The sequence below is a fragment of the Dermacentor andersoni genome, chromosome 7, assembly GCF_023375885.2.
Source record: "Dermacentor andersoni chromosome 7, qqDerAnde1_hic_scaffold, whole genome shotgun sequence".
Classification (NCBI taxonomy): domain Eukaryota; kingdom Metazoa; phylum Arthropoda; class Arachnida; order Ixodida; family Ixodidae; genus Dermacentor; species Dermacentor andersoni.
The window spans coordinates 174957868-174982967 of record NC_092820.1 but is presented as its reverse complement, the minus strand read 5'-3'; the positions used below and the strand labels follow the sequence as shown (position 1 = coordinate 174982967).

Below are 25100 nucleotides of genomic sequence, written 5' to 3'. Positions count from 1 at the left end.
TTTTCTAATGTGCAAAATTTGCCTGAATGTGCTACTTGTGTTATTAAGGGCAGCATAACATGAACAATTAAAATGAAATGCAAATGTAATCACTTCTATGTTGATCCGTCACACTGACTCAGTTGCAATGGTACCTGCTGCCGAGCATGAAGCCATGGGTTTGGTTCCTGGCTGCATTTAAATAGGGGCAGAATGCAAAAATATCTGTGTACTTAGGTTTAGGTGCATATTAAGAAACCCCAGCTCATTGAAACCAATTCAGAACCGCATAATACAGTGTCTTCATAGTCCTGTGTGTTACTTTGGGACGTTATAACCCACAGCTTGATTTGACTTCTATTTTGCATACAGTATCATCATGTGCTAATAATAGAGCTCTACTGCTACCAAATCTTGTTGATAGCACTAGAGTTCGGTTGTATGAAAAGCACTGAGGGTATATAACATGCAAAGGAGCCTATTGTCAATTTGTGATTGATTTACATAGATTTGCATTATGGCACATTAATATTGCAATCATGATGCTTAGTTTTCTCTCAGTGCACTCTTCATGCAAGTTTTTGCTATGCACGCTTTCACTATGCAAATTCTTCAGTGTGGTGTCCAATCTCCCTTGTTCTCTCACAGACCCCGAGCAAGCAGACGTTGCAAACATAGTCCGTGTATGGAACAACCCAGCCCTTTTGTGCAGCACCACAGGCCAGGTCAGCCTCCTCAATATCCAGAAGCACTTAGCAGATATTATGCTTTTCATTAAGCTTTGTTTACCAGTTGTGTTTTCTGTTTGTTGGCATGAAGGACATTGTGGATGGTGGGCTGCACTCGAACGATGGTGGCTCAGGGCCACTGTACAGGATCACACAATCATACAAGTTCAGGAAGGAGATGCTTGCTTACGTTCAGGTACCTGTGAAATATTTGTCGCTATAGTATGTTGCTCGTAGAGAAACATTTGCACTGTTTCTCTCTTTGCTGTCAGTCACTACTAACTAAACCTTGAATTAAAAAATAAAACAGCATATGGGATAACCAGGGGAAGCCTCAGTTCAACGCCAGGATTCCCGCAAGAGGACTTCTTCTGAATTATCTCCTCGTCATAGTTTCTCTAAAGCAATTCTTCATATTTGATAGTGCTAGGCCAGCATATAAATTAAAGGCCAACTGCAACCAAATTCGTGCTGTGTAAAAAGCAGATATAGAGAAGCCTCCTTGAAAAATGTTATTTTTGAAATATAAAATTTACATTTTTGATAATGAAACTCTAAAAAAACATGCCACCGTTACTGCTCACTAGAAAAGACACAAAATGCAGAATGTTGAGAACCAGTGTGGTGCATTGGCATGACCTCACTGATCAAGGAGTGCTCGCAACACACTGAAGATTGGGAGCCATGTCTTAGATATCTGCTAAGCAACAGATTCCCACGTTGTCTGCCAAAGTGGTATTTAATGGCTGCTAATAAAAAACAACACATTTGCCAGCCCTTCAGCTTTGCCAATATTGCTTTGATAGTATATGCTTCTCATTTATAACCACTTTAGCCAAAGTGATATTTGGTTGCAGTTGGCTTTTAATCCTAGTGGGTATGCTGAGGGGGGGTTTCAGCAAACAGTTCCAAAATTTTCTAAAATTGCCTGTGGCAAATAGCGCAATTCTAGTCCATGAGCTGGTCTACTCGAAGAGGCAGATATTACTAGCACAAAAAATTGAAGTGCATAATCGACTAATTAAGAAATGCAAATTAAGCCTCTAACTAATTACCTTATGGCACATATTGCAATTTACAAATTCCAGCTGGGGAGTTCGCAAGGCAGATCCACTTGGAACGAATTCTCACCAATTTTGAGGTATTAATTCCAGAAGTTTGCGGAGAAATGCATTGGCATTCCAGTTACTTTTGGGCTTAAATGCATAAAGCGACGTTTTGTTGAGTAAGTAAGTAAGTAGAACAACAATGCATTTTTACCGCAAATTTTACATCGCATATCTCATAAATGGTGTCATCCGCACAATTCTGTTCAAGTAGAAATGCCTTGCAGTTTCACTTACTAGAATTTGCCATTTGCAATATGTGCCATAAGGTAATTAGTTGAAAACTTAATTTGTGGATTTTTGTTGATTAATCGATTATGCATTTCAATTTCTTGTGTAAGTACTGTCCACCTGTTTGAATAGGCCAGCCCATGGACTAGAATTGTGCTATCTGCCACAGGCAATTTTAGAAAAATTTTTAGCGTTCGATGGAACGCCACATACAGCTTGCTAGGTGTTGGAACTGACAGAGATCTTCCCTTATTTGCAAATTGTTGATCAGTTCAAGTCTCTCCAAGGCCCCTTTGTTTTCTTGGGCCTAATGTGTGAAGTATAGCAAGTAAACTATAGCAGAGACATTTCATTGTGTAATTATCAGTAGCTTACCATATTATCAGTGCAGTCAGAATGAACATGTACACCTATGTTTTTCAGTTAATAGGTCAAGTGGATGCAAAGTTCATCGCCTGCCTCATGCCTTTGTCTCAAAACATGGTTGTTCAGGGTAAGACTCCTTTTGTAAGCGCTCGGTGTACGAGATGCTCACAATCTACTCTTCGGTTTGCTTCCAGGAGAGAGTCTGATTGTGCTGTTTGACCAACATGCTGCTCACGAGAGAGTTCGGCTTGAGTGGCTGTTAGAGAGTAAGTAAAAAGTCATGGCCTAGTCATGCCACTTCTGGTTATGCTAATGGAATAGAATGTGCTGCTTGAATCTGCTGCTAGAATGTCACATTGTGAACTGCTGATTGCACCATAACTCTGTAGCGCACAACCAACACCATCAGCATGGGGGAAGGGACAAAAGATGACAGGGATGATCTGCCAGCTCTGCTCATATAAGTTGCTCTCCAAATGCTAAATGTGCTTAAGAAGAACACAACAAATCTCACTGTGCCTGTTGTGTATGGTGCATCATACTGCCAGGCTCTATACAGAACTCTATAGCAATGCTGTAGTGAAGTTTCTAGTCCGACTGCATTAATAAGTGGTGTTTAATAATACAAGTTGTGCATTCACTGCAGTCCCTGCTGTTGTATCTTTCTTTATCATGGGCAATTATCTAGACTTGTAGACAGCATACCTGTGCAACTAATATAGTATCACATGAGTAATGTGCTATGTTCAACCTTGTATGATTGCAATTAACATCCATATCTATTTGTCATGCCTTTTTAGGGTTTATAAACCAGCTTTCATGCAACAAGCGTTTCACATAGTAGTCAGCACAGCATCCCCCGGCTTGTTGTTCTGTGTCCGGTGTTAGCGCTGTTTGCTCCCAAATACATAGAATTTGCCACGAAAAGTTTACGGGACACGATTTCCATGACAAATGTGAATTTATGCTCTATTAAAGGCATGGTGCTTCTCATTATAATAGATTGATGTACGGATCGCAGACACTAATACACAATGAAACTTATAATTCGAGGCTATGTCCCAGGCTTCGCGACAATCCAGGTTTTTCGCAAATCTTGTGTCCCATAAACTTTTGTGGTGAACTAGCCCACCTAGTCACATTATCGTAGACAGCAGCAGTAGATCATAAGGTCATAATTTTATTTTGCAAACAACTTCTAGATAACTATGATGTTATGAGAATAAGTCATGGCAATTGTCAATAAATACTAATAATTGATAAACCACTGTGCACACAAAATACTAAGGGCATAGACAAGTGCCGACTCGTAACTCAGTCTATTTCTGGAAAACATAATACGTATATACCCCAGCTAACTCCAATAATTAGAAAAGTTACACAACTTTCACTTCTGTTGCGATACTAATAATTGAATGATAGAGCCTCATATCGCTATCGCAATAAAACACACAAGTGAAGCATGAGGACCTGCAAGTATTTTTAGACCTGTAGGCACTGGCTCATCCTTTGACTGTTGCAGATCAATACGAGGCAAGAGGACAGGCACGATGCGTTCGGTCCTCAGCATTGAACATGGACCTGACCATTACCTTGGAACCCGACACCCTTCGACGGGCGGTGATTTGCGAGAGAGAAATGCGCAAGCTTGGCATCCACTACACTGTCCAGAACTCCAGCTTGTCATTCAATCGTCTTCCTGCGTGTCTCCTAGAAAGAGATGAAAGTGAGCAGCGAGCTGGCCGGCCATCGACCCTTGCATCTCGTATGGAGGTAGTTACAATTGCTTTTGCAGTCAGCCAGAATTTGACGGCCTTGTCTGAAAGAAAGTGGGCAGAAAACACACGAGACGAGTGTTGTTACAAGCCACTCCTGCACATTGAAGAAAGTGCCGAGCAAAGCAAGGATTGAAGAAGCGCCCATGTTACTGTTGGTTTGCTAATGTGGCTGTAGCTTCTCCATGTATATATTCTATAAATATATTTTCCCTTATTTTTTACCTACTCTTGATCCCCATCACACTTTTTTGAGGGCGCCTGGTAAGGACAACCATTGATGTTGCCACCGTTACGGAAGGAGCCACCTCTTCTGCCATCATAGGAAAAGTCAAGCGACAGCCACTCCGTTGTATGGAGTTAGTACCTGGCACCTATTCAGCAGGAGTTGAGGAGCTAATTGGTTCAACATACTAAAGCAGCTACAACCGACTACATGAACGCGGTGTGCCACAGCACTCGTGGAATCAGTTTTGCATTAGTGTGTCCACTGTCCTACTTGTGCTGCTGCTTTAATCAATACGGTAGACGTCCGTTAATTCGATTTTTGGTTCATTCGATCCCGGCCGGCGCCAATGCATTTCTATGGTCCCAAATTTTCGTTATTTCGATCTTAAAATTGGCCTTCGCCAGATAATTCGAACTTTATCAGTCAGCACGCATGCGCCTAATCCCTACGGTGACTCCGATAGCGACCCCTTTAGTGGCAGCGTCTGTCTCGGTGGAGCTTAAGGGACAGCAAGTTGAGCACATGTCATCTCTCTTCGAGAACGCCCATTTTCGGCCCGCCCTAGGAACATGCTCAAGCAATAATCGTAGATCACAATGTGTCGTTACAGTATTTACCCGATTCTAATGCGCACATTAAAAATGAAAATTGGGTCGAAAATTACATGCACTGTGGACAGACGCAAAACCACCTTTACAACGTTCGTATGCTTTGTCGCAAAACATGTGTGTACTGCGGCGAAACTGACATTAAAATATCGTGTGGCGACGTCGACTTAACCGGCCGCCATTGTGCAACAATTTTTCTTGATAAAAAATAGGGTGCGCGTCAGATTTCTACTTTGTTTAGGAGCTTTAATGTAATTTCTGCGTTAGTTTACTACTTTCGTCACACAGAAAGTGGGCGCGCATTTCATTCTGGGGTGCGCTGGCATCGGGCAAATACTGCAAAATGAATCTGCGTGGTTTGACATTTTTTTGAAACTTGTTTAATTCGACCCGCCGGTTGATTCTATCAATTTCGTTGGTCCCGTCAGGTTCGAATTAGCAGAAGTCGATTGTAATATAATCAGCAGTGAAACTAGAAGTGATGAACATGACGACTGTGTAGGCAGCATTTTAATTTACAGATGGAACAAAAATCAGAGAAACCTTGTTTGATTTACATTGGCCTATCACCATGTCGTGTGATGGTTTGCTGGTTTTATGGGTGTTTATTTTATTATTTCTGTACATGCTATATTTGGCAGATACCTAACATTTGTATGACAGGCATTAATATATTATGCAGATGCCAATAATAATAACAAATATTGGATGTCAGTCATGGTGAAAGACAGTTAGCAGCTACAAATGTCATAAATGCTGCAAATATTGGCCATCTTAACTTCATTCTAAACCTTTATGAACCATAGGTATCGCTGGAGGTACCAGGTGCTCTTGGCATAATTTTTCTCTCCCATACTGAACTTGAACGTTCTCATGCTACTTCATTTAATATTTGTCTTCCATTTGCAGGAGCTCCTCAGAGACCACACAGAAGTGCTGTTGGGCACAAGGCACAGTGCCATTGCCTTGCCAAAATTCCTGATGGATGTGCTCAGCTCCCAGGCATGCCACGGTAGGATACATAGCCACTGCACTGGGCAACAGTACATCGCAAGGGCATTGAGTGAAAGCTGATGTCATTCACCTAAAAGCAACACAGAGTGACGAAGACCAGCCACGGCATTCTGGTGCCGAGTACGACATTGCAGGTTTGATTCCCGGTCATGGCAACCATATTTCAATGGCGGTGAAATGAAAAAATGCTCATGTAGTACTTAGATTTAGGTGCACATTAAAGAACCCGAAGTGGCCACAATTTCATCTGGAGGCACGGTGTCTCTCATGGCCTCAATGTTGTTTCAGGACACTAAACCCCATGAGTCAAACCTGCAAACGAGAGCCATATGTGTTTAGAGGCCTGCTTAGGGAGGCAACCGCACTTTGTAAAATAGTATAGTATTGCAATAGTATATCATAAAAGATGGGAACAAAAAGGTTCATGCAGATTTACAAAGATGTCAAGCAAGAAATTGGGAGAGAATATTTGCACAATAACACAAAGTACCTTGTTATTTGAGGCCCAAGCTGGCTGCCTGAGGTCAAAAACAAACAGGGGCAGATATTCACAACATAATGAAGCATGTGCCTGCTGTGCAGCAGAAAAAAAAGGGGGGGGGGGTGAGACTAATCTGCACATTGTAATGGCATGCCAAGAATGCACCTAGCCAGAGCTATAAGAAACATCCACCTTCCAGAAGTGCTGAGGTTGAAATCTGATGGGAGCATTAACTGCAGAAGCATATGCATTTGGGCTGGTTGGTTTATGACTTGAGAGGAAACAGCACAAAATAAAAGGACGTGAGAAAGGGACAGACAACAGTGCTAACTAAGAACCAAATGTTTATTCTTTCAAGCAGCTTATATAGGCATGCTACTGTGCGAGAAAAACCAGAAAACATGTGACGGGAGCTCGCGTGGAAATAAAAAGGATGTAATCACTCTGATAAGAATGAAATTTCCTTTGGAAAAGTGCAATTGACGGAAAGCTTACACAAGCATCGCCACTCTTCTGGGTGTGGAAGCCTTCAGAGATTAGTCGTGTGCGCTCATCATGATAGTATTACAGTATGGCACAACCTTTAAAAAGTAGCTCACAACCACATTCAATGCAATGCAATGACAGGTAGCTATCTCTTCCTCGCTTACTCACCTTATTTGAGTGTTTGCGCATGCAGTCGTTCACACGAAACCCAGTTTGTCCGACATAAAAATGTCTGCAAGGAACAGGAATCTGGTAAACAAAATTACAAGAGCACTTAACAAACTGCTCTGTATGCTTTATTTGGTAACCTTTTTCATTGTCAGTCTAGTGATTAATCTTTAGGCACAGACTACCAAGCTTATTTGGGGCAGTGAGCAGCAACGATGGAGCAAGACAGATAGGAGTGCCAACTCCACTCGTCTGGAAGGCACAGATCCTGAAATGCTGGTTGCCGGTTCACAGTGCATTCACCAGACAGTGCTACACATGAGAAAAAAATGTGGAGAGGGAGGCTGGTCCAATCAACCGACGGGGTGCGTGCGTAGCTGTTGCTATAGCAATGGCGCTAGGCCGTGCTTGGCCATGTTCCCGCACCTCCTTGCACATTCGTTGTGTCATCTGCCGGTGCATGCACTGACACCAGTAGTGCGCATACATACATATTGCAGTTTGCAGAGAGGCATTAGCAGACTAAACATGTCTTCATTTCATTTTAATTCATTTACTGGTATTATACCTTACAGGTCCCATGTCGTGCCTTTATTAAGGGAGGCTACATGGCATTGTGCTGTGCACAGGAACATATAATAGAAAAGAAATGAAATACGAAGACTATGCAAGAAAAAGGAGACTAGAAAATAGGGGAGGGGCAGATACAACGGCCATCTGTATGGTCTCAAGCTATGTCAGAAGACAGTGAAAACAAGCTTTTAGGGCAAGGGTGCCTTTTATTACTGTTTTTTTCTGAGCGTCATTCAAGTAGACAGCTGCTTTACTTGCCTCTTTTCTTGCGACACTTTTTGTGTTGCCCAGTTTCCTTCGTACCATGTGGCGGCTCCGTGAATGCGGAAGCTTGACTCTTTCTGGATGCAGTAATTGCTCTTGCAAAACTGAATTTTGACTTGTGCTTGAAGTGTTTGTGCTGTCCTCATTTCGTGCTGTGGAGCTGCTTGATGCTACTTCCTTCAGCAAAATTGTCATTGCAAGGCATGTTCTAACCATTTTTTTCATTGAACAGACTCCTGTAGACTCCTGGCTGTGAATTGCGGGAAATTATCTTCTTGAAGCCAAGGCTGAGAATTACCGTTACGGCACGTGCCTGAATAAGGGAATGCACCTGCAGTGTGTGCAGTTGTAGACAAATTGCTGTCCTTCCGCCTTTCCGCATTGACGTCTTGTAGCAGCATTGAGCACCAGTGAGTTGCGCCTGGCTTCCCTCGAAAGTAGTAGAAACTGCTCCCTCTCGAAGTGCACCAGAGGACCTTTTTTTTTATCCAGTAGGACGTTCTCCTTATGGTTTGCTTCACTACTTATCCGAAATAAGCCACTGCTTGAAATGTCACGCACATATTTCATCTTTTGCTTTAGGCGGTCGCATACTTCCAAGAATATTCTGGTGCCACTGCTGCAGCAGCTGCGAATCAGATGGTGCTGTGAAGAGAGAAAACTTTCCCGTCCTTTACCATATCCAGATTTATAGCGGGGCATCAGTTACTATTCTTTTGTTCCACCTTCTTCAAGCATGAGTATCAGCACACCTTGTTCTGCCGGGCATGATTAAACATACTGCACGCATAGCAAGCAAAGCACTGAACACGAAAAGCACAAAGCACATAGCCTTCATTTCCGCACAGATGTTCGGACATGAAAAATGTGTACTTTTGCTGTGCCTTTTCGTACGACAATATTTTTTGTCTGCTTTCTCTAGGGACATATAAAAATGCTTTGCATACGTGCAGGAAAAAGTAGGGGCATGTGTTCATTCCCGTTTCCTTTTATTTGTGTGCACACAGTTTCATGTTTGATCGATATCAAATCGAGACGGCCGAAGGTCCGAGATTCTAGCAGATGACAAGCTAGACGCGCGCTGCCACCGCCACAGTTTTCCACCATTATAGCCCATGCACATATGGAAGTAACCTGTGGAATGGTTTCGATGAGTCTCAGCAGACGGCGCAACGCAAGGAGAGTAGTTGGCCAGGCTTGGAAGGAGAGGAGAAAGCATGTGCAAATGCCAGGAAGTGGAGTCAGTGGAGCGAGCACAGAAGTGAATTACCAGGCGCCTGGCGTTCGCGTTTCACTATTTCTCCTGAGCAAATGCATTGCGTGACAGTGGAGTTGGCATTCCTGTCTATTTCACTTTGTGGCACTAGCCTGACAACTGCCCTGTTAATGACCTCCAGATTGTGAGATATCTTGTGCACATACGGAATTACAGGAACCCTTTGCTACGAGCAGTTCTAAGGCTGAGCGGCTCCCAGATTCTTGCTTTCGAAATCAGCTAATAGACACTCGGCGATGGTCATCACTTCCACACATTCTCTCTTCACATGTTTTCTGATTTTTCTTGCAAAGTGGTACCTACATATGCTGCTTGAAAGAATAAACATTTGCTTGTTAGTCAGTGCTGCTGTCTTTCCCTTTCTCACATCCTGTTATTTTCCGCTGTTTCTGCTCAAGCAATCACTGGTCAGCAGTCAAGATAAGCAAGAGATGTTAGGAGTAATAATAATAATAATCATCATCAGCCTGTTTTATGTCCACTGCAGGACGAAGGCCTCTCCCTGCGATCTGCAATTTCCCCTGTCCTGCGCCAGCCAATTCCAACTAGCACCAGCGAATTTCCTAATTTCCTTGCTCCACCTAGTCTTCTGCCATCCTCGACTGCGTTTCCCTTCTTTTGGTACCCATTCTGTAACCCTAATGGTCCAACGGTTATCTAACCGGCGCATTACATAACCTGCCCAGCTCCGTTTTTTTTCTCTTGATGTCAATTAGAATATCGTCTACACCTGTTTGCTCTCAGATCCAAAGCGCTCTCTTTCCGTCTCTTAGTGTTATACCTAGCAATCTTCGTTCCATCGCTCCTTGCACGGTCCTTAACTTGTTCTCAAGCTTCTTTGTCAGTCTCCAAGTCTCTGCCCCATATGTCAACATGGTAAAATGCACTGATTGTACACCTTCCTTTTTAATGATAATGGTAAGCTTCCAGTCAGTAGCTGACAATGTCTGCCGTATACGACCCAACCCATTTTTATTCTTCTATGAATTTCCTTCTCATGATCAGGCTTCCCTGTGATTAATTGACCTAGGTAAACATACTCCTTCACAGATTCTATAGGCTGACTGGTGATCCTGAACTCTTGCTCCTTTGCCCGGCTATTCATCGTTATCTTTGTCTTCTGAATATTAATCTTCAACCCCACTCTTACACTCTCCCTGTTGAGGTCCTCAATCATTTGTTGTGACTCGTCCGCAGTGTTGCTAAATAGAACAGTGTCATCAGCAAACTGAAGGTTGCTGAGGTATTCACCGGCGATCCTTACTCCTAAACCTTCCCAGTTTAATAGCTTGAATACTTCTTCCAAGCATGCAGTGAATAGCAGTGGAGAGATTGTGTCTCCCTGTCTGACCCCTTTCTTTATAGGTACCTTCCTGCTTTTCTTGTGTAGAATTAAGGTATCTGTAGAACCTCTGTAGATATTTCCCTAGGTATTTACATAAGTGTTCTGTGCTCCTTGATTACGTAATGCCTCTATGACTGCTGGTATCTCTACTGAGTCAAATGCCTTTTATGTAATCTATGAAAGCCATATAGAGAGGCTTATTGTACTCTGCGGATTTCTTGATAACCTGGTTAATGACATGGATGTGATCCATTGTACAGTATCCCTTCCTGAAGCGAGCCTGTTCCCTTGGTTTACTAAAGTCCAGTATTGCCCTTATTCTATTGGAGATTATTTTGGTAACTATTTCATATAATACTGGGAGTAAGCTAATAATGGGCCTATAATTTTTTTATTCTTTAACGTATCCCTTTCTGTGTATTAGTATGTTTGCATTCTTCCAGTTTTCTGGGACCTATAACAGTCGACAGACACTTCGTATAAAGAGCTGCCAGTTTTCCAAGCATTATGTCTCCTGCATCTTTGATTAAATCGACTGTTATTCTATCATCTCCTGCCACTCTTCCTTGTTTCATGTCTTTCAAGGCCCTTCTGAGCACATCGCTAGTTATTGGAGGAGTTTCTGTATCCTGTTCAGTACCGTTTCTAATGGAGGTATTCCTGATTCCTCTGGGTATTGTACAGGTCAGTATAGAATTCTTCCGCTTCTTTTACTATATCTTCGACATTGCTGATGATATTACCCTGCTTATCTTTCAGTGCATACATCTTGGTTTGTCCTATGCCAAGTTTCTTTCTCACTGGTTTCAGGCTGTGTCCATTTCTTACGGCTTCTTCAGTCTTTCTCACATTATAGTTTCTAATATCACTTATTTTCGCCTTGTTGATCAATTTTGACAGTTCCGCAAATTCTATCATATCTTATAAGAGTATTAGTGCAAAAGTACTAGTATAAGAGTATTAGTGCAAAAGTATTAGTATAAGAGTATTAGTAAAAAAAATTTACAGGCATAAGCAAATGTACAGTCTACAGGTGTACGTTTTAATTAGGACAGAAAATAAGGTAGAGATAGGAAAAAATAGGGAGGCCATTAGAAACGTCAGTAAAGATAGAGCTCTGCAAAGTGAATTTGGCAAGTTCTGTGTTTGGAAAATTCAGTGATATTTATCAAACTGCTTTTTCTTTCATGTTAAAATGCAATGGAGTTCACATTCTTATTAACATTTGTTGGTTACTCTACATATATAAACAGGACATTATAACAATATTGCATGCTCACGATCAAACGGGTGTAGTAAAGGCAACAGTCTTTGAAAAGGAATTTTGGAGCCTTGGCCACATCTATTGGCCCTCCTACAAAGAAAATCTACGCCAGCAGACCTGTAGTGAATGCAACAACAGTGCTGACGCATGTTCAGGGCATCATGCTCTGAAGCATGTCATTATACATCATGGAGCTTGTGTGGTATTTTCACAGTGGCAGTGTCAATCCTAGTGTGCATTCGTATCACTTTCCTACTTACAAAGGCCCTGTTCTCTGTGAAAATGGCACTTCAGACTCCTTGGAGGTACTGTCTACAACTCCAGCATAGCTTTATATTTGGCTTAAATGTCCATTTAAGCAGACTTTATTGACAGCTTAAGATGGAAAGTCACATGCTAGCTGTTGCCTGTAAAAATGACCTTCAGAATGAAAGCTGAGCTGGTTTTTATCTGCAGGTGCCATCAGGTTTGGAACTGTGCTGGAAAAGTCAGAGTGCGCCAAGATTTTGAGAGCCCTGTCAAAGTGCACGCTGCCTTTCCAGTGTGCCCACGGGAGACCGTCTCTTACGCCAATTGTGGATCTGCGATTCTTGCCATCTGAGGAGAAGGTTTGCTCTCTCTTGCAACCTTTTTTCTTTTTTCATGCCAACATAGTTTGTCTGCACACTCGTCAGCTACCATGCTAGCCGATGTTCACTTTGTGTACAGATCGGTATGAACAGTGTGCAAGTACAGTAGAGGTGAAATAAATGATAGTTTGAAATCTCAGCAGCTGTTATATCACACAATTGTGACAATCAGCTAAGAGAGTTAAAATAGTGAAGTGAATGGTACCTTGACCATGGTAACAAAAGAGGAGCAATAAACCATGCAGTCAAATGCAGAAATATTCCAACACACATGTAGTTAATCCCATACCAACATTCTCTTCTATTTTTCTTTACACATGGTTTGCGACTTACTTAGCCTGGCCTTAACATGTGCCATGAGGATGTATCTCTTTAAAGAGCTCACTTGATTCCCATGCTAGATGCCACTGTCACAACACAGCTAGACCTTGTCATTTTTTGAATGCATGAGTTGCCACGTGGCATATTAGAGTTTTTTTTTTACATAAAAATTGTTACAGCGCAAACACATGCAACCACAAAGTATGAAGGACGGGACACAAGCGCTGCTCTTTGTCTGCCTGAACAAGCATAAGGTTATTTCTTTTAAACAAAGAAACCACACCATTTAACACATTTCTATGATTCTGCGCGTCAAGAACGTTTGTTGAGCACTTCCGCAGACAGTCTACACCCTCAAGAAGGCAGCGGTCTCGGTCCTCTTAATTTCTTGCTTTCATGGCCAATTTCTTGTTCGTTGCAATCGGCTCATGGGCTGAGACACCAGGCTCCAATCCACAATTCATACTTTGTGGTTGCATGTGTTTGCGCTGTAACAATTTTTATGTCAAGTATGCACGAACTCGCCCAGAAAGAAGTTTTAAACAAGTAGTCAGGCTGCTCTGTCCCGATATTCAGTACCCTAAGCTCACACTAGACACAGTCACAGTAGATGGTGAGTAGCTGCCATGGAACACAGGGTCAATAATGCATTTTGGTACTATCAAGAGTGATATGGTGGTCTCAGACCCAACTTGGGGCAATATGCAGCAGCGACTGGCGAAAACAAAGTGGAGAGGCAAGCGCTGTGAAGTTGGAGTACCCACATCATATTTTCAACATTTTATTTTTTGCATTAAATGAAAGTCCTGAATCCCGAAACCCTAGAAAAATTACTGGCAAGTTTGAGACCCTGCTCAATAATTTTGACTATAGCTTTCCTACGAGCCAAATTCAGTTTCGTTCCCCAGGAAGTAGATACATCATGCATCATGACCATAGTGTAAGATATATACTTTTTAGGTGAGGACACTCGGGCGGTGCGATCGACCAGATAAAATATCAGTGGTGCACGCCCGTCGGTCCTCTGAGAGCAGCAACTATCTTTTGGTGGGGCAATGCAATTCCAAGAAAGGAAAGGTTTTATCTCCTGGTGCTCAATGGGAAATTCAAATTCTATGACAGATGGGTGTTCCTACTCCCAGCATAGATGCCCTTCTCTCTCCGCCAGTGACCTACTTTCGCCATGCGACTCAATCATTTTGCAGTCGTCCCGACAGAAGGGCACATTGCTACAGTATCTGGTCAACCATGCCTCGCAAGCAAGTCGTGCAGTGGCCCCGTCTAAAAAACATATTGTTACGAATAGGAAGCCCGATGCACAAATGTATGTACGACTATTTACATGGGGAAGAGTTAGTGGTAATCGCGCAGTCTGGTACAAAGGTCACAGCTCCAGGAGACAGTCTACCACTTCCTCTTCGTCACCCTCTTGTGGGCACAGTCCTGTCCAAATGCACCGTAACATAACCCCCGGCGGCTGGAGCGCTGTCCCGGTGCTTGTTAAAATGATAGCGAACTAGATGAGCAGTACAACTTTAAAGAAATGTGGATGACGTCAGTTTGGAGCTGGGACGAGGATGTTGTATCTACAATAGGGGCGATTTTTAATTTAAATTACCTAATCGTAGCATTAAAGGAGTACAGACCGCTTACGTGAATACCCTGGAAAATATCTACAGAGATTCCACAGCCACCTTAATTCTACACAAGAAAAGTAGGAACATACCTATAAAGAAAGGGGTCAGACAAGGAGACACAATCTCTCCATTGCTATTCACTGCATGCTTGGAAGAAGTATTCAAGCTATTAAAGTGGGAAGGCTTAGGAGTAAGGATCGCCGGTGAATACCTCAGCAACCTTCGGTTTGCCAATGACATTGTTCTATTTAGCAACACTGCGGATGAGTTACAACAAATGATTGAAGACTTTAACAGAGAGAGTGTAAGAGTGGAGTTGAAGATTGATATTCAGATGACAAAGATAATGATGAATAGCCGGGCAAAGGAACAAGAGTTCAAGATCGCAAGTCAGCCTCTAGAGTCTGTGAAGGAGTATGCTTACCTAGGTCAACTAATCGCAGGGAACCCTAACCATGAGAAGAAAATTCGCAGAAGAATAAAAATGGGTTGGATCGCATACGGCAGACATCATGAGCTCCTGACTGGGAGCTTACCGTTATCATTGAAAAGGAAAGTATACAATCAGTGCATTTTACGGGTGCTGACACATGGGGCAGGGACTTGGAGACTGACAAAGAAGCTTGAGAACAAGTAAAGGACCGCACAAAAAGTGATGGAACAAGAAATGCTAGGCATAACTTTAAGAGACAAAAAGAGAGCGGTTTAGATCAGAGCAAATGGGTATAGACAATATTCTAATAGACATTAAGAGAAAAAAATGGCGCTGGGCAGGTCATGTAATGTGCAGGTTTGATAACCGTTGGACCATTAGGGTGACAGAATGGGGACCAAGAGTAGGGAAGCGCAGTAGAGGATGGCAGAATACTAGGTGGTGCGACGAAATTAGGAAATTTGCGGGTGCTAGTTGGAATCGGTTGGCACAGGACAGGGGCACTTTGAGATCGCAGGGAGAGGCCTTCGTCCTGCAGTGGACATAATATAGGCTGATGATGATGATGATGTGTAATGGGGTTTACTAAACAGTTAAGTTGGTAGCGTCTGTTCGTAATCGAGAAGGCAGGTCACACAGAGCAGGAACAGCTGGTTGCCCGAACGGCTCACGCTCATGCTAAGCACTGGAGATCCGGCTGGCCCACTGGTTGCACTGCAGGCACGGAACAGACGATCTGGCTGGCCTTGTCCTTGTGCTCTTCTTCTTCATTACAATTACCCCCGGTGCAAAAGCAGAGCCATCCTGGCGACTTACAACGTGGAGACGAGCGGGTCATAGAATTGTTTCAGGTGGTGAACGTGAACAACATCCCATCCACGGCGGCGCTTGTTCGATGTCGGTGTAAGCAGCTCTGTGACATAGTTGACCGGAGAGGTGCATTCGACGATATGGTATGGTCCATCATACTGCGAGAGAAGTTTTGTTGAAAGTCCAGGCGTGGTGGAAGGCACGGACAATAAGACAAGTGTGCCGGGAGCGAAGTTCGGATTCGTAGCGTCGCCATCACGATTGGCTTTTTGTCGTTGTTGGTCGGCGGAGGTGAACATACGGGCTAATTGACTGCAATCCTTGGCGTATTGGGTGACTGCTGAAATGGGAGCACACTCTGACGTGTCTGGTGTATAAGGCCAAACCGCATCGATGGTATGGGAAGGATCGCGACCGTAGAGAAGAAAGTATGGAGAAAATCCTGTAGTACTTTGTGTAGCCGTATTATATGCGTACGTGACAAATGGGAGGATGATGTCCCAGTTTGTACGCTCCGATGAAACGTACATGGCGACCATATCACCAAGGGGGCTATTGAAACGCTCTGTAAGCCCATTAGTTTGTGGATGGTACGCCGTGGTGGTCCGGTGAACTATGCGGCATTGAGCAAGCAGAGCTTCAACCACCTGCGACAAAAACACACGGCCTCTGTCACTCAGCAGCTCCCGAGGTGGGCCATGATGAAGAATGAAGCGATGGAGCAGAAAGGATGCAACGTCACTGGCGGTCGCTGCAGGTAGAGCAGCAGTTTCAGCATAGCGTGTAAGGTGATCAACTGTGACAATAATCCCTCGTTTGCCAGCGGGTGTTAGCGGTAGCGGCACATACAGGTCAATTCCCACATGGTCGAAGGCACGAGCAGGGCACGGAAGCGGCTGTAATAAACCGTGGGCCAGATGAGGTGGAGATTTGCGGCGTAGGCATTGCGGGCACGAGCGGACGAACTTTTGGACAAAAGTAAACATTCCTCGCCAGTAGTAACGTTGCCGCAGGCGCTCATACGTCTTCAAAACGGCTGCGTGTGCACATTGTGGGTCAGTATGGAAAGACGCGCACATGTCGGAACGCAAAGTCTTAGGGATAACCAGGAGCCACTTGCAACCATTGCGCTGGTAGTTGCGTCGATACAAGAGGTTATCCCGGACAGCAAAATGGGCAGCCTGGCGACACAGGGAGCGGGAGATGCAGGCGAGCCATAAAGGAGGTCCAGAAGAGAGGCCACCCAAGGATCCTTGTGCTGTTCTGATGCGCAGTTGTCGATGTCGACCGAGGATACCGCCTCAATGGTGTCTTGAGAGGGAGGCCATGTCGGCTGGCAGCGGAGAGCGGGACAGAGCGTCAGCGTGCTTGCGACCTGAGTCGTAGATGACGTGTATGTCGTATTCTTGAATGCGCAGAGCCCAGCGGGCAAGGCGTCCGACGGGTCTTTTAAAGAGCATAACCAACAAAGGGCATGATGGTCAGTAACGACATGGAAAGGCCTGCCATATAAATAAGGGCGAAACTTCCCGAGTGCCCAAACGATGGCCAAGAATTCTTTTTCTGTGACGGTGTAATTGCGTTCCGCTTTGGTCAGCGCTTGACTGGCGTAAGCAACGGTGTACTCGGAGTAGCCAGGCTTGCGCTGCGCAAGGACAGCGCCAAGGCCAATACCACTGGCATTGGTATGCACTTCAGTTGGGGCGGTGGGGTAGTAGTGTCGCAGTATAGGCGGAGACGTCAGGAGACGGCGTAAGGTCACGAACGCGGTGTCGCATGCAGGAGACCAGGAGGATTAGAGTCACTGGAAAAAATTTCAGAGTACCACAAAGGTCGGGATTTGACTGGCAACACTGAGCGGCCACCGCCATATACGTACCCTCCAAGCCGACTGCGTCGCGCGAAGGCCGCCGTGTTGGAAGAGCTTTATATTCGGTGACACATCGGATTGAGTGTTTACTGAAGTACAAATACTTTGTGCCCGGATATAATGGTTGCTAAGAACTAAAATAAAATGTTATTTTGTGCGAAGTAATGCAGCAGGTGGTTGTTTTGCACGCCTATCGTGTTTACTGCTGGAACTGTGCTACGATTGTGGGCAGCAGCTTAGCGCTGCTATCGGGAGCTTATGCACGCGTTTTTCTCCCCTTCCGCGGAGTGGGCTACGAAGGAAACATTTCGTCACTTCGAGCCGGAATGAGGCAAGCTTGTGCTTTTGGGCATGAACATGGACCGCCCCATCGGCTTCTATTGAATGTTTCCAAGTAGAACGAAACTAACACCTGGCAGTGTCACAGGCACGTACGTTCATTGTGTAATTTCACAAGCTAAATCGGATACGTTTAATTTAGTTTGTAAACGGATACCGCGCGTTCTCGATTCTGCCGGGCGACTTCGTCCGCCGTATAGGCGCGACACACTGCGACTTCCGTGTGCGCACCGGTGTTTGGCCGTGATCGCGGAAGACGATCTGTGCGCAGCAGGCGTAAAAACCAACTTCGACGACCATTTTGCGCACTAAATCTTGTGGAAGGCCAATATGAGACATTTGCGTGATTACAGCTACGTATGTGTACTTCTGTACACTGATAATGGGCGAGAGTTTGCTACATTGCGATTTATGAACGCGGCTGTCTAGTGCGTGCATGAGCGGCTACTCTTCTCAACTTATTTATGACTGTTTTCTTAGACTGCCAAGATTTGCTGCCTGTGTAAAAAAAAAAAAAATGCAAGAACGCCCGCTGGTGACGCAGTACTTTTTTTTTTTAAAGTTACATAGGCGATGTATAAAATTCTTGTGCTTTTAGAGCGGTTTATGTAACGTGCATAGTGACAGAGTCAAACTAAAGCTATTGGGTGTTCTGTTGTCTTGTATTTCTTGTTATGCATCAAGCACAACATTATTTGGGTATGCACCGTAGCATTTCAACATAAAACATAATATGTATGCTGACTTCAGTTCATTGCATTTGCTCGGCTTACAAGCTCAAAATTTAAAGCATGTGTTGTGAATATCTCCTGGCCATTGGTTTCAAGCTCGATATGCGTATGTATAAATGAGCAAAGGATAAGTGGAAAAAAGGAAGTATCATGGGCCTCGCATTGACCATGTTTTTATTGACTGCGATCGTCACGATCTGCGAAAAACAAGTGCCATATGGGTCGAGTGACTCGATCGAGGCGAGAGCGCGCTCACGTGCGCGGAGAAATCATGCGAGTACCTGGTGCACGTTAGGATGCGGAATTCTCGCGCGACAAGTGTGCCTTCGCGTGCCACGAGCACGGAATAACCGCGTGTGTTGAGCAACAAACGCGTACACGTGTACCCGCGTCAAGCGTGCAAGACGCGGACGATCCCTGCAATGAACTCCTATTTTCGTAGCATGGCTAAACCGCCTGCACTTCGCTTAAATATCTTATAAAACAGTGCCCAAAAGCACAAGCAAGGGGTACTTATACCTCGCACATGCGCGTTTTTGTAGGCTTGAAGCTCTCCCGGCTGATTCTGTGTAACCACGCAGAATGACGCTCTCGGTCATTTTGCCCGGTCGGAATCTAGGGAAAAGTCTTTCCAGACTCAGTTCGGTTGCTGCACCCGAAGGCGCAGCAGCCAGGCGTGATTTCCTTGCAGTCAAACGCGAGCGCGACAATCGGAACATAAAAAAAAAGAAAGAAAAAAACGTAGGGAACCTGCGCTGCCTGCGCTATAAAGCCCGGCGCTTGGAAGGTATATGGCACCCCAAAGTCACGTGGTACGGTTGGGCCAATGAACGCTTCGGCGGCGCGGGGAAAACGAATGCGGTACTCTGAAATTTTTTCCAGTGACTCTAAGGAGGATAGGTCGTTGGCGCCACTTAAGAGTTGTGTCAGAGGTGATATAATTGAGGCAAATATGCGAACAAAGTGTCTGAAGTAAGAACAGAGGCAGATGAAGGCGCAGAGTTCTTTGAGTGTCTTAGGTTTAGGAAACTCTGCCACAGCACAAAGTTTTGATGGGTCGGGGCACCTAGAATCAAAATGATGGGTCGACGCGACCTAGAATCATGAGCTTGCACGCGGCGAACTGGCACTTTTTCAGCTTCAGTTGCAGGCCTGCGTTGGTCAAGGACGTCAACACTTGCCTAAGGCGAAGATGCGTGCTGAAATCAGGGGCGAACACAACGATGTCGTCGAGGTAGCATAAACACGTGCTCCATTTTAAACCGCGCAAGATAGTGTCCATCATTTGTTCAAACGTAGCAGGCACATTGCATAGGCCAAATGGCATCACATTAAATTCGTATAAACCATCTGGAGTAATGAATGCAGTTTTAGGGCAATCAACTGCTGACCTTGGGACCTGCCAGTAGCCCGAGCGTAAATCCAACGAAGAAAGAAATTCAGCACCTTGCAAGCTGTCCAGAGCGTCGTCAATGTGCGGTAGAGGGTAGACGTCTTTTCGTGTTATCTTATTAAGACGGCAATAATCGACGCAGAACCGAAATCTTTTTTTTGTGACGAGAACCACCGGTGATGCCCATGGGCTATTGGAAGGTCGAATGATGCCGCGCTGAAGCATGTCGTCCACGTGCTCACTGATCACCTGACGTTCCTTGGTGGATATGCGGTACGGGCGCTGCCGCAATGGCGCGTTGGAGCCAGTGTTGATGTGGTGGCTGACGGTTGACGTGCGACCCAGAGTAGGCTGAGCGACATCAAAAGAAGAATGGAACTGGGCAAGCAGGTGAAGAAGCTGGGAGCGCTCCTCGGAAGTAAAGTCATCGGCAATGAAAGGTGTGAATAAGTCAGGTGATGGTGAAGCAGAAATGGAAAGTGCACAGAAGTCAGTGAGCTCTGCATACAAAGCATCCGGCACGTCGGTTATAAACATGTCATCAAGAGGCTGAACATGGCCAAGTGCTTCGCTGCTAATAGCCGTCAGGGCTGTAGGAAGCGGATTGCAGACAACGATGGTGCTGAGTTTGGCTGAAATGTCAAGCGTGGCGAAAGGGAGGGAAACACCTTTGCGGGTTATGAAGAGTTCTGAAGGAGTGAAGAGGACAGTGCCTTCAGAGGCAGCGCCACAGAAGACGGGAACAACGGCGAACGAGTACGGCGGTATGACGATGTCTTCCCGAAGGACTAGCTTAGCGGGAAGAGAAGGGGCGCTGACGAGGGGCACGTCACACAGAGGCGATATTTGACTTCAGCACGTGCACAATTGATGACGGCGTTAATTCGCGAAAGAAAGTCCCATCCAAGTATCACGTCGTGAGAGCAGGACTGCAGAACCACAAACTCCACAATATAGAGAACGCCCTGAATAACCACTCTAGCTGTGCATACTGCCGAAGGCTGAACTGGCTGGGTGCTTGCTGTGCAAAGAGAAAACCCAGAAAGTGGGGTCGTAACTTTTCGTAAGGCGCGAGAGAGGCGTTCGTTTAGGACAGACACGGCTGCTCCAGTATCAATTAGCACAACGGTAGGGACGCCGTTAACCGTAAGGTCGACAACGTTCGAAGGCGACAATGGAGGACTTGTACAGATCGATGGCAACGCAGTTCCTGCCTCCTGAACTGCGGCGCTTAGTTTTCCTCTTGCGTGGGTGAAGGGCGCCGACGCATGGGGGACAACGAGCGGCGACGCGGGGAAGGTGAACGACGTGTAAAGACCGGGCGCTTGGCTGGTGGCCTGTTCGACTGCCGACTAAAATAAGCATCGTGAAAAGGTTGCACGTCGGCGCAGGGAGGCGACTGCACCAACACATCAGAGTGCAGCATGCGGTGGCGGCAGAGTCGTGCAACATGGCCGGGAATACCACAGGCATAACATATGGGCCTGTTGTCTTGTGTGCGCCAAGGATTAATAAACGCAGGAGCAGGTCGATGAACAGGATGATGAACGGGTGGTAGCGGCCATGGATGTAGCGCAACGAGTGGTTGAGGATGAGGCTGCGTGGCGACAGATGCGTAAGTAGGTGGCACGGCGCCAGGGTACAGCTGATGCTGCATTGGTAGAGCCTCAGCAACTTGGTCTTCAATAACCCGCCGGAGCGTAGGGGCGAGCTGTGTAGGAGGCTGTGGCGGTAGCGGCTGCTGTTGGGGTAGCTCAGCAAAGGGCAGTAGAGAAAGCTGACGTGCAATTTCCTCCCGCACAAAAGCTTGGATTTGTGTGAGCAGGGGGGAGCGATCAGGGAAGACTGTCATGGAAGAGAGGGCCTCGTCAGCAACGGAGGGGCGCCTGGTCAACTCGCACTGCCTCCTCAACTCGTCGTAGCTATGGCACAAGTTTACGAGCTCTGTTACGGTGCGCGGACTCTTGGCGATCAACATTTGGAAAATGTCATCGGCAATTACCTTCAATATGTGCTTCAATTTCTCATTTTCGGGCATAGAAGCATCCACACGTTTGCATAGGTCAAGAACCACTTCGATATAACAGGTGAATGTTTCACCAGGTTGTTGCGCTCGCTCTCGTAACCACTGCTCAGCGCGCAACTTGTGGACAGCGGGGCGACCGAAAACTTCTGCGAGGCTGGCCTGGAACGCGGACCAGTACAAGTCGATTTCATGATTTTTAAACCACAGGTGAGCCACTACCGCAAGGTAGAAGATGACGGCATTTAACTTGGCGGTATCGTCCCATCGATTGTGCAAGCTCACCTGTTCATATGTAGACAACCAGTCATTGATGTCCTGCTCATTTGTACCGCTGAAAACCGCTGGATGGCGTTGCGGGACAGCGCCAGAGCAGGCAACAGAGGGTGGCGGCGACGTCGGCTGGGGAGAGTCGGGCATGACGAGAGGCAGAGTCCGAGACCGGAGTTCCAGGGTGTAGATGTTCTTAAAAATTATGGGTTTTTACGTGCCAAAACCACTTTCTGATTATGAGGCACGCCGTAGTGGAGGACTCCGGAAATTTTGACCACCTGGGGTTCTTTAACGTGCACCTAAATCTAAGTACACGGGTGTTTTCGCATTTCGCCCCCATCGAAATGCGGCCGCCATGGCCGGGATTCGATCCCGCGACCTCGTGCTCAGCAGCCTAACACCATAGCCACTGAGCAACCACGGCGGGTCGTAGATGTTCTTGAATACCCCGCACCTTCCACCAATTGTAATGGGGTGTATTGAACAGTTCAGTTGGTAGCGTCTGTTCGTAATCGAGAAGGCAGGTCACGCAGAGCAGGAACAGCTGGTTGCCCGAACGGCTCACGCTCGTGCTAAGCACTGGCGATCCGGCTGGCCCACTGATTGCGCTGCAGGCACAGAACAGACGATCTGGCTGGCCTTGTCCTTGTGCTTTTCTTCTTCATTACAGATGAATCGTAGCAATACCCCATAGGGGCCGGTATAGCATGACAGCAGTTTTTCGGCGAGGCCGATGTGTCGACTTGGAGTCCACAGAAGAACGAGATTTCCGACAGAGAACTGAAGGTTCTGGTGGCGATTGTGGTAGTGAGTCTTTTGTGATGCCTGAGCCGCTGTAAGTCGATCACAGGCAATCTGTCTAGCCATACGAGCCCGAGCAATGGTGTCATGGCCGTATTCCGTGGTGTGTCGTGGCACTGAAGGTAGCAAGGTGTCAAAAGGCAGAGCGGGATGGCGACGAAACAAAAGGTAGAGAGGCAAGAAACCGGTGGTATCATGACATGACAAATTGTACGCAGATGCCACGTAGGGCAAACTGCTGTCCCAGTTCTGATGGTCTGCTGAACCGTACGTAGCCAACATCTCTGTAAGAGTGCGATTCAGTCGTTCAGTTAGCCAGTTCGTTTGTGGACGATATGTCAGCAGCTGCCTTGGTGCACCATGGTAAAGAATCACGTCTTGAAGTAAGAAGTATAAGTAAGAAGTATCCTACATTTGTAGCACAGCTGGTGGGCAGGGCACGTGTAATAGGTGTAATAATAGATGCATAGCGCGTCGCATAGTCTGTGGCAATGGCTGTCCATTGGTTCCCCTTTTATGGTTGTGGGGAAGGGGCTAAGAAGGTCCACGCCAACATGGAAGAAAGGCTCCATGGTAGCATTGATTGGATGAAAGCGGCCAGCAGGTTGTGCACATGGCCTCTTTCGACACTGGCAGGGGTCGCAAGCCGCAACGTAGCGTCGCACAGAGCGGTAAAAGCCTGGCCGGAAGAAGCGATTTCGAACTCTGTTGTAAGTGCGGAAGGTGCCAAGGTGTCCGGCAGTGGGTGCGTCATGTAGCTCAGCAAGAACAGTAGAGCGGAGATGAGGAGAGAGTCCATCATTCTTTCGAAAGTTGCTGGGGCATTACAAAGTCCGAAAGGCATAACCTTAACATGGTAAAGGCCATCTGGTGTAACCAGAGCGGTCTTAATTCTCACGGTCAAGCTCATCAACCGAAATCTGCCAATAACCGGATCGGAGGTCGATTGAAGAGAAGTATTTCGATCCGCAAAGGCAGCCGAGAGCGCTGTCAATCCGCCGGAGAGGGTACGTATACTTTGTCGTGATCTGGTTCAGCTGATGGTAATCGACACAAAATCGCCAGCTGCAATCGTTCATTTTGACCAAGACAACCTACGATGCCCAAGGACTCGAAGAAGGCTCAATGACACTTTTGGTTAGCATCTTATCTACTTCAACTTGGATAACGTGGTGCTCTGCGTGAGACACACAATAACCTAATTGGCGGATAGGACTAGCATCACCGGTGTCAATCTTATGGGTCACAACGGAAGTCTGTCCTAGCAGGCGCTATATATTAGTATATACATTCGGTGAAAGACCCAGCTGTGGTCAGTGCCCTGACGTGTGCGATGTTTTTACAGCGCGCAATCTCTATTGGTACAAGGTTCATCCAGGTTGACGTGGCTGATCGAAACGATTAACGCCATGCGGACAAAGGGAAGAAAAGCAGCACGTATGGAAAACACGAAAAATGGGCTGATTAGCTACCAGAAGGAACGCAGATTGTATCAGATATGCATGTGGAGTGTTCACACACCCATATTTGCACAGTTCGGAGCTGTCTGTTCCCATGCAAGCTTAAGCACACAGACAAATTTAGCACGTGGGCTTGCGATAGTTCCCGGTTGGTCGCCTGCGGATTCGAATGTCGCTTCAACGGCCGTCAATCTAATCTGTACGCATGATGTCGTGACCAGTCACTAATCAGCCACACATAGAAACATATGGACAAGCTAGCAGCCCGTTAACGTGTCGGCCGATGGCAAATTTTTATCACAGCCACACAATCTGGCCCGTTAGGCTTAATTGGAGCTGTGTCCATCGGGTGTCGGTGATTAAAGTTACGGTTTCATACCGAATCAATGGAGATCATTCACAGCAACCTCATGGCACTCAGAATTAAAGCCGTCAAACCGCCTTGACAACCAGGGTTGCCATGTCTTCGGAAGAAAAACTGGCTGAA

At 45.9% G+C, this 25100-nt stretch overlaps 1 protein-coding gene across 2 annotated transcripts in view; it reads left to right on the top strand.

Annotated features, from left to right (window-relative positions):
- Positions 1–25100, top strand: part of LOC126532995 (DNA mismatch repair protein Mlh3-like) — a 38766-nt gene that overhangs the window by 4073 nt on the left and 9593 nt on the right. Inside the window, exons 4-11 of one of the 2 annotated variants that reach the window (XM_055071683.2) lie at positions 628–704; positions 799–903; positions 2468–2537; positions 2605–2676; positions 3933–4183; positions 5932–6034; positions 11215–11313; positions 12350–12501. In XM_055071683.2, the coding sequence (XP_054927658.1) occupies positions 628–704; positions 799–903; positions 2468–2537; positions 2605–2676; positions 3933–4183; positions 5932–6034; positions 11215–11313; positions 12350–12501 (929 nt within the window). The remainder of the gene's footprint in view (positions 1–627; positions 705–798; positions 904–2467; positions 2538–2604; positions 2677–3932; positions 4184–5931; positions 6035–11214; positions 11314–12349; positions 12502–25100) is intronic. The other variant, XM_050180175.3, reaches the window with a different exon arrangement.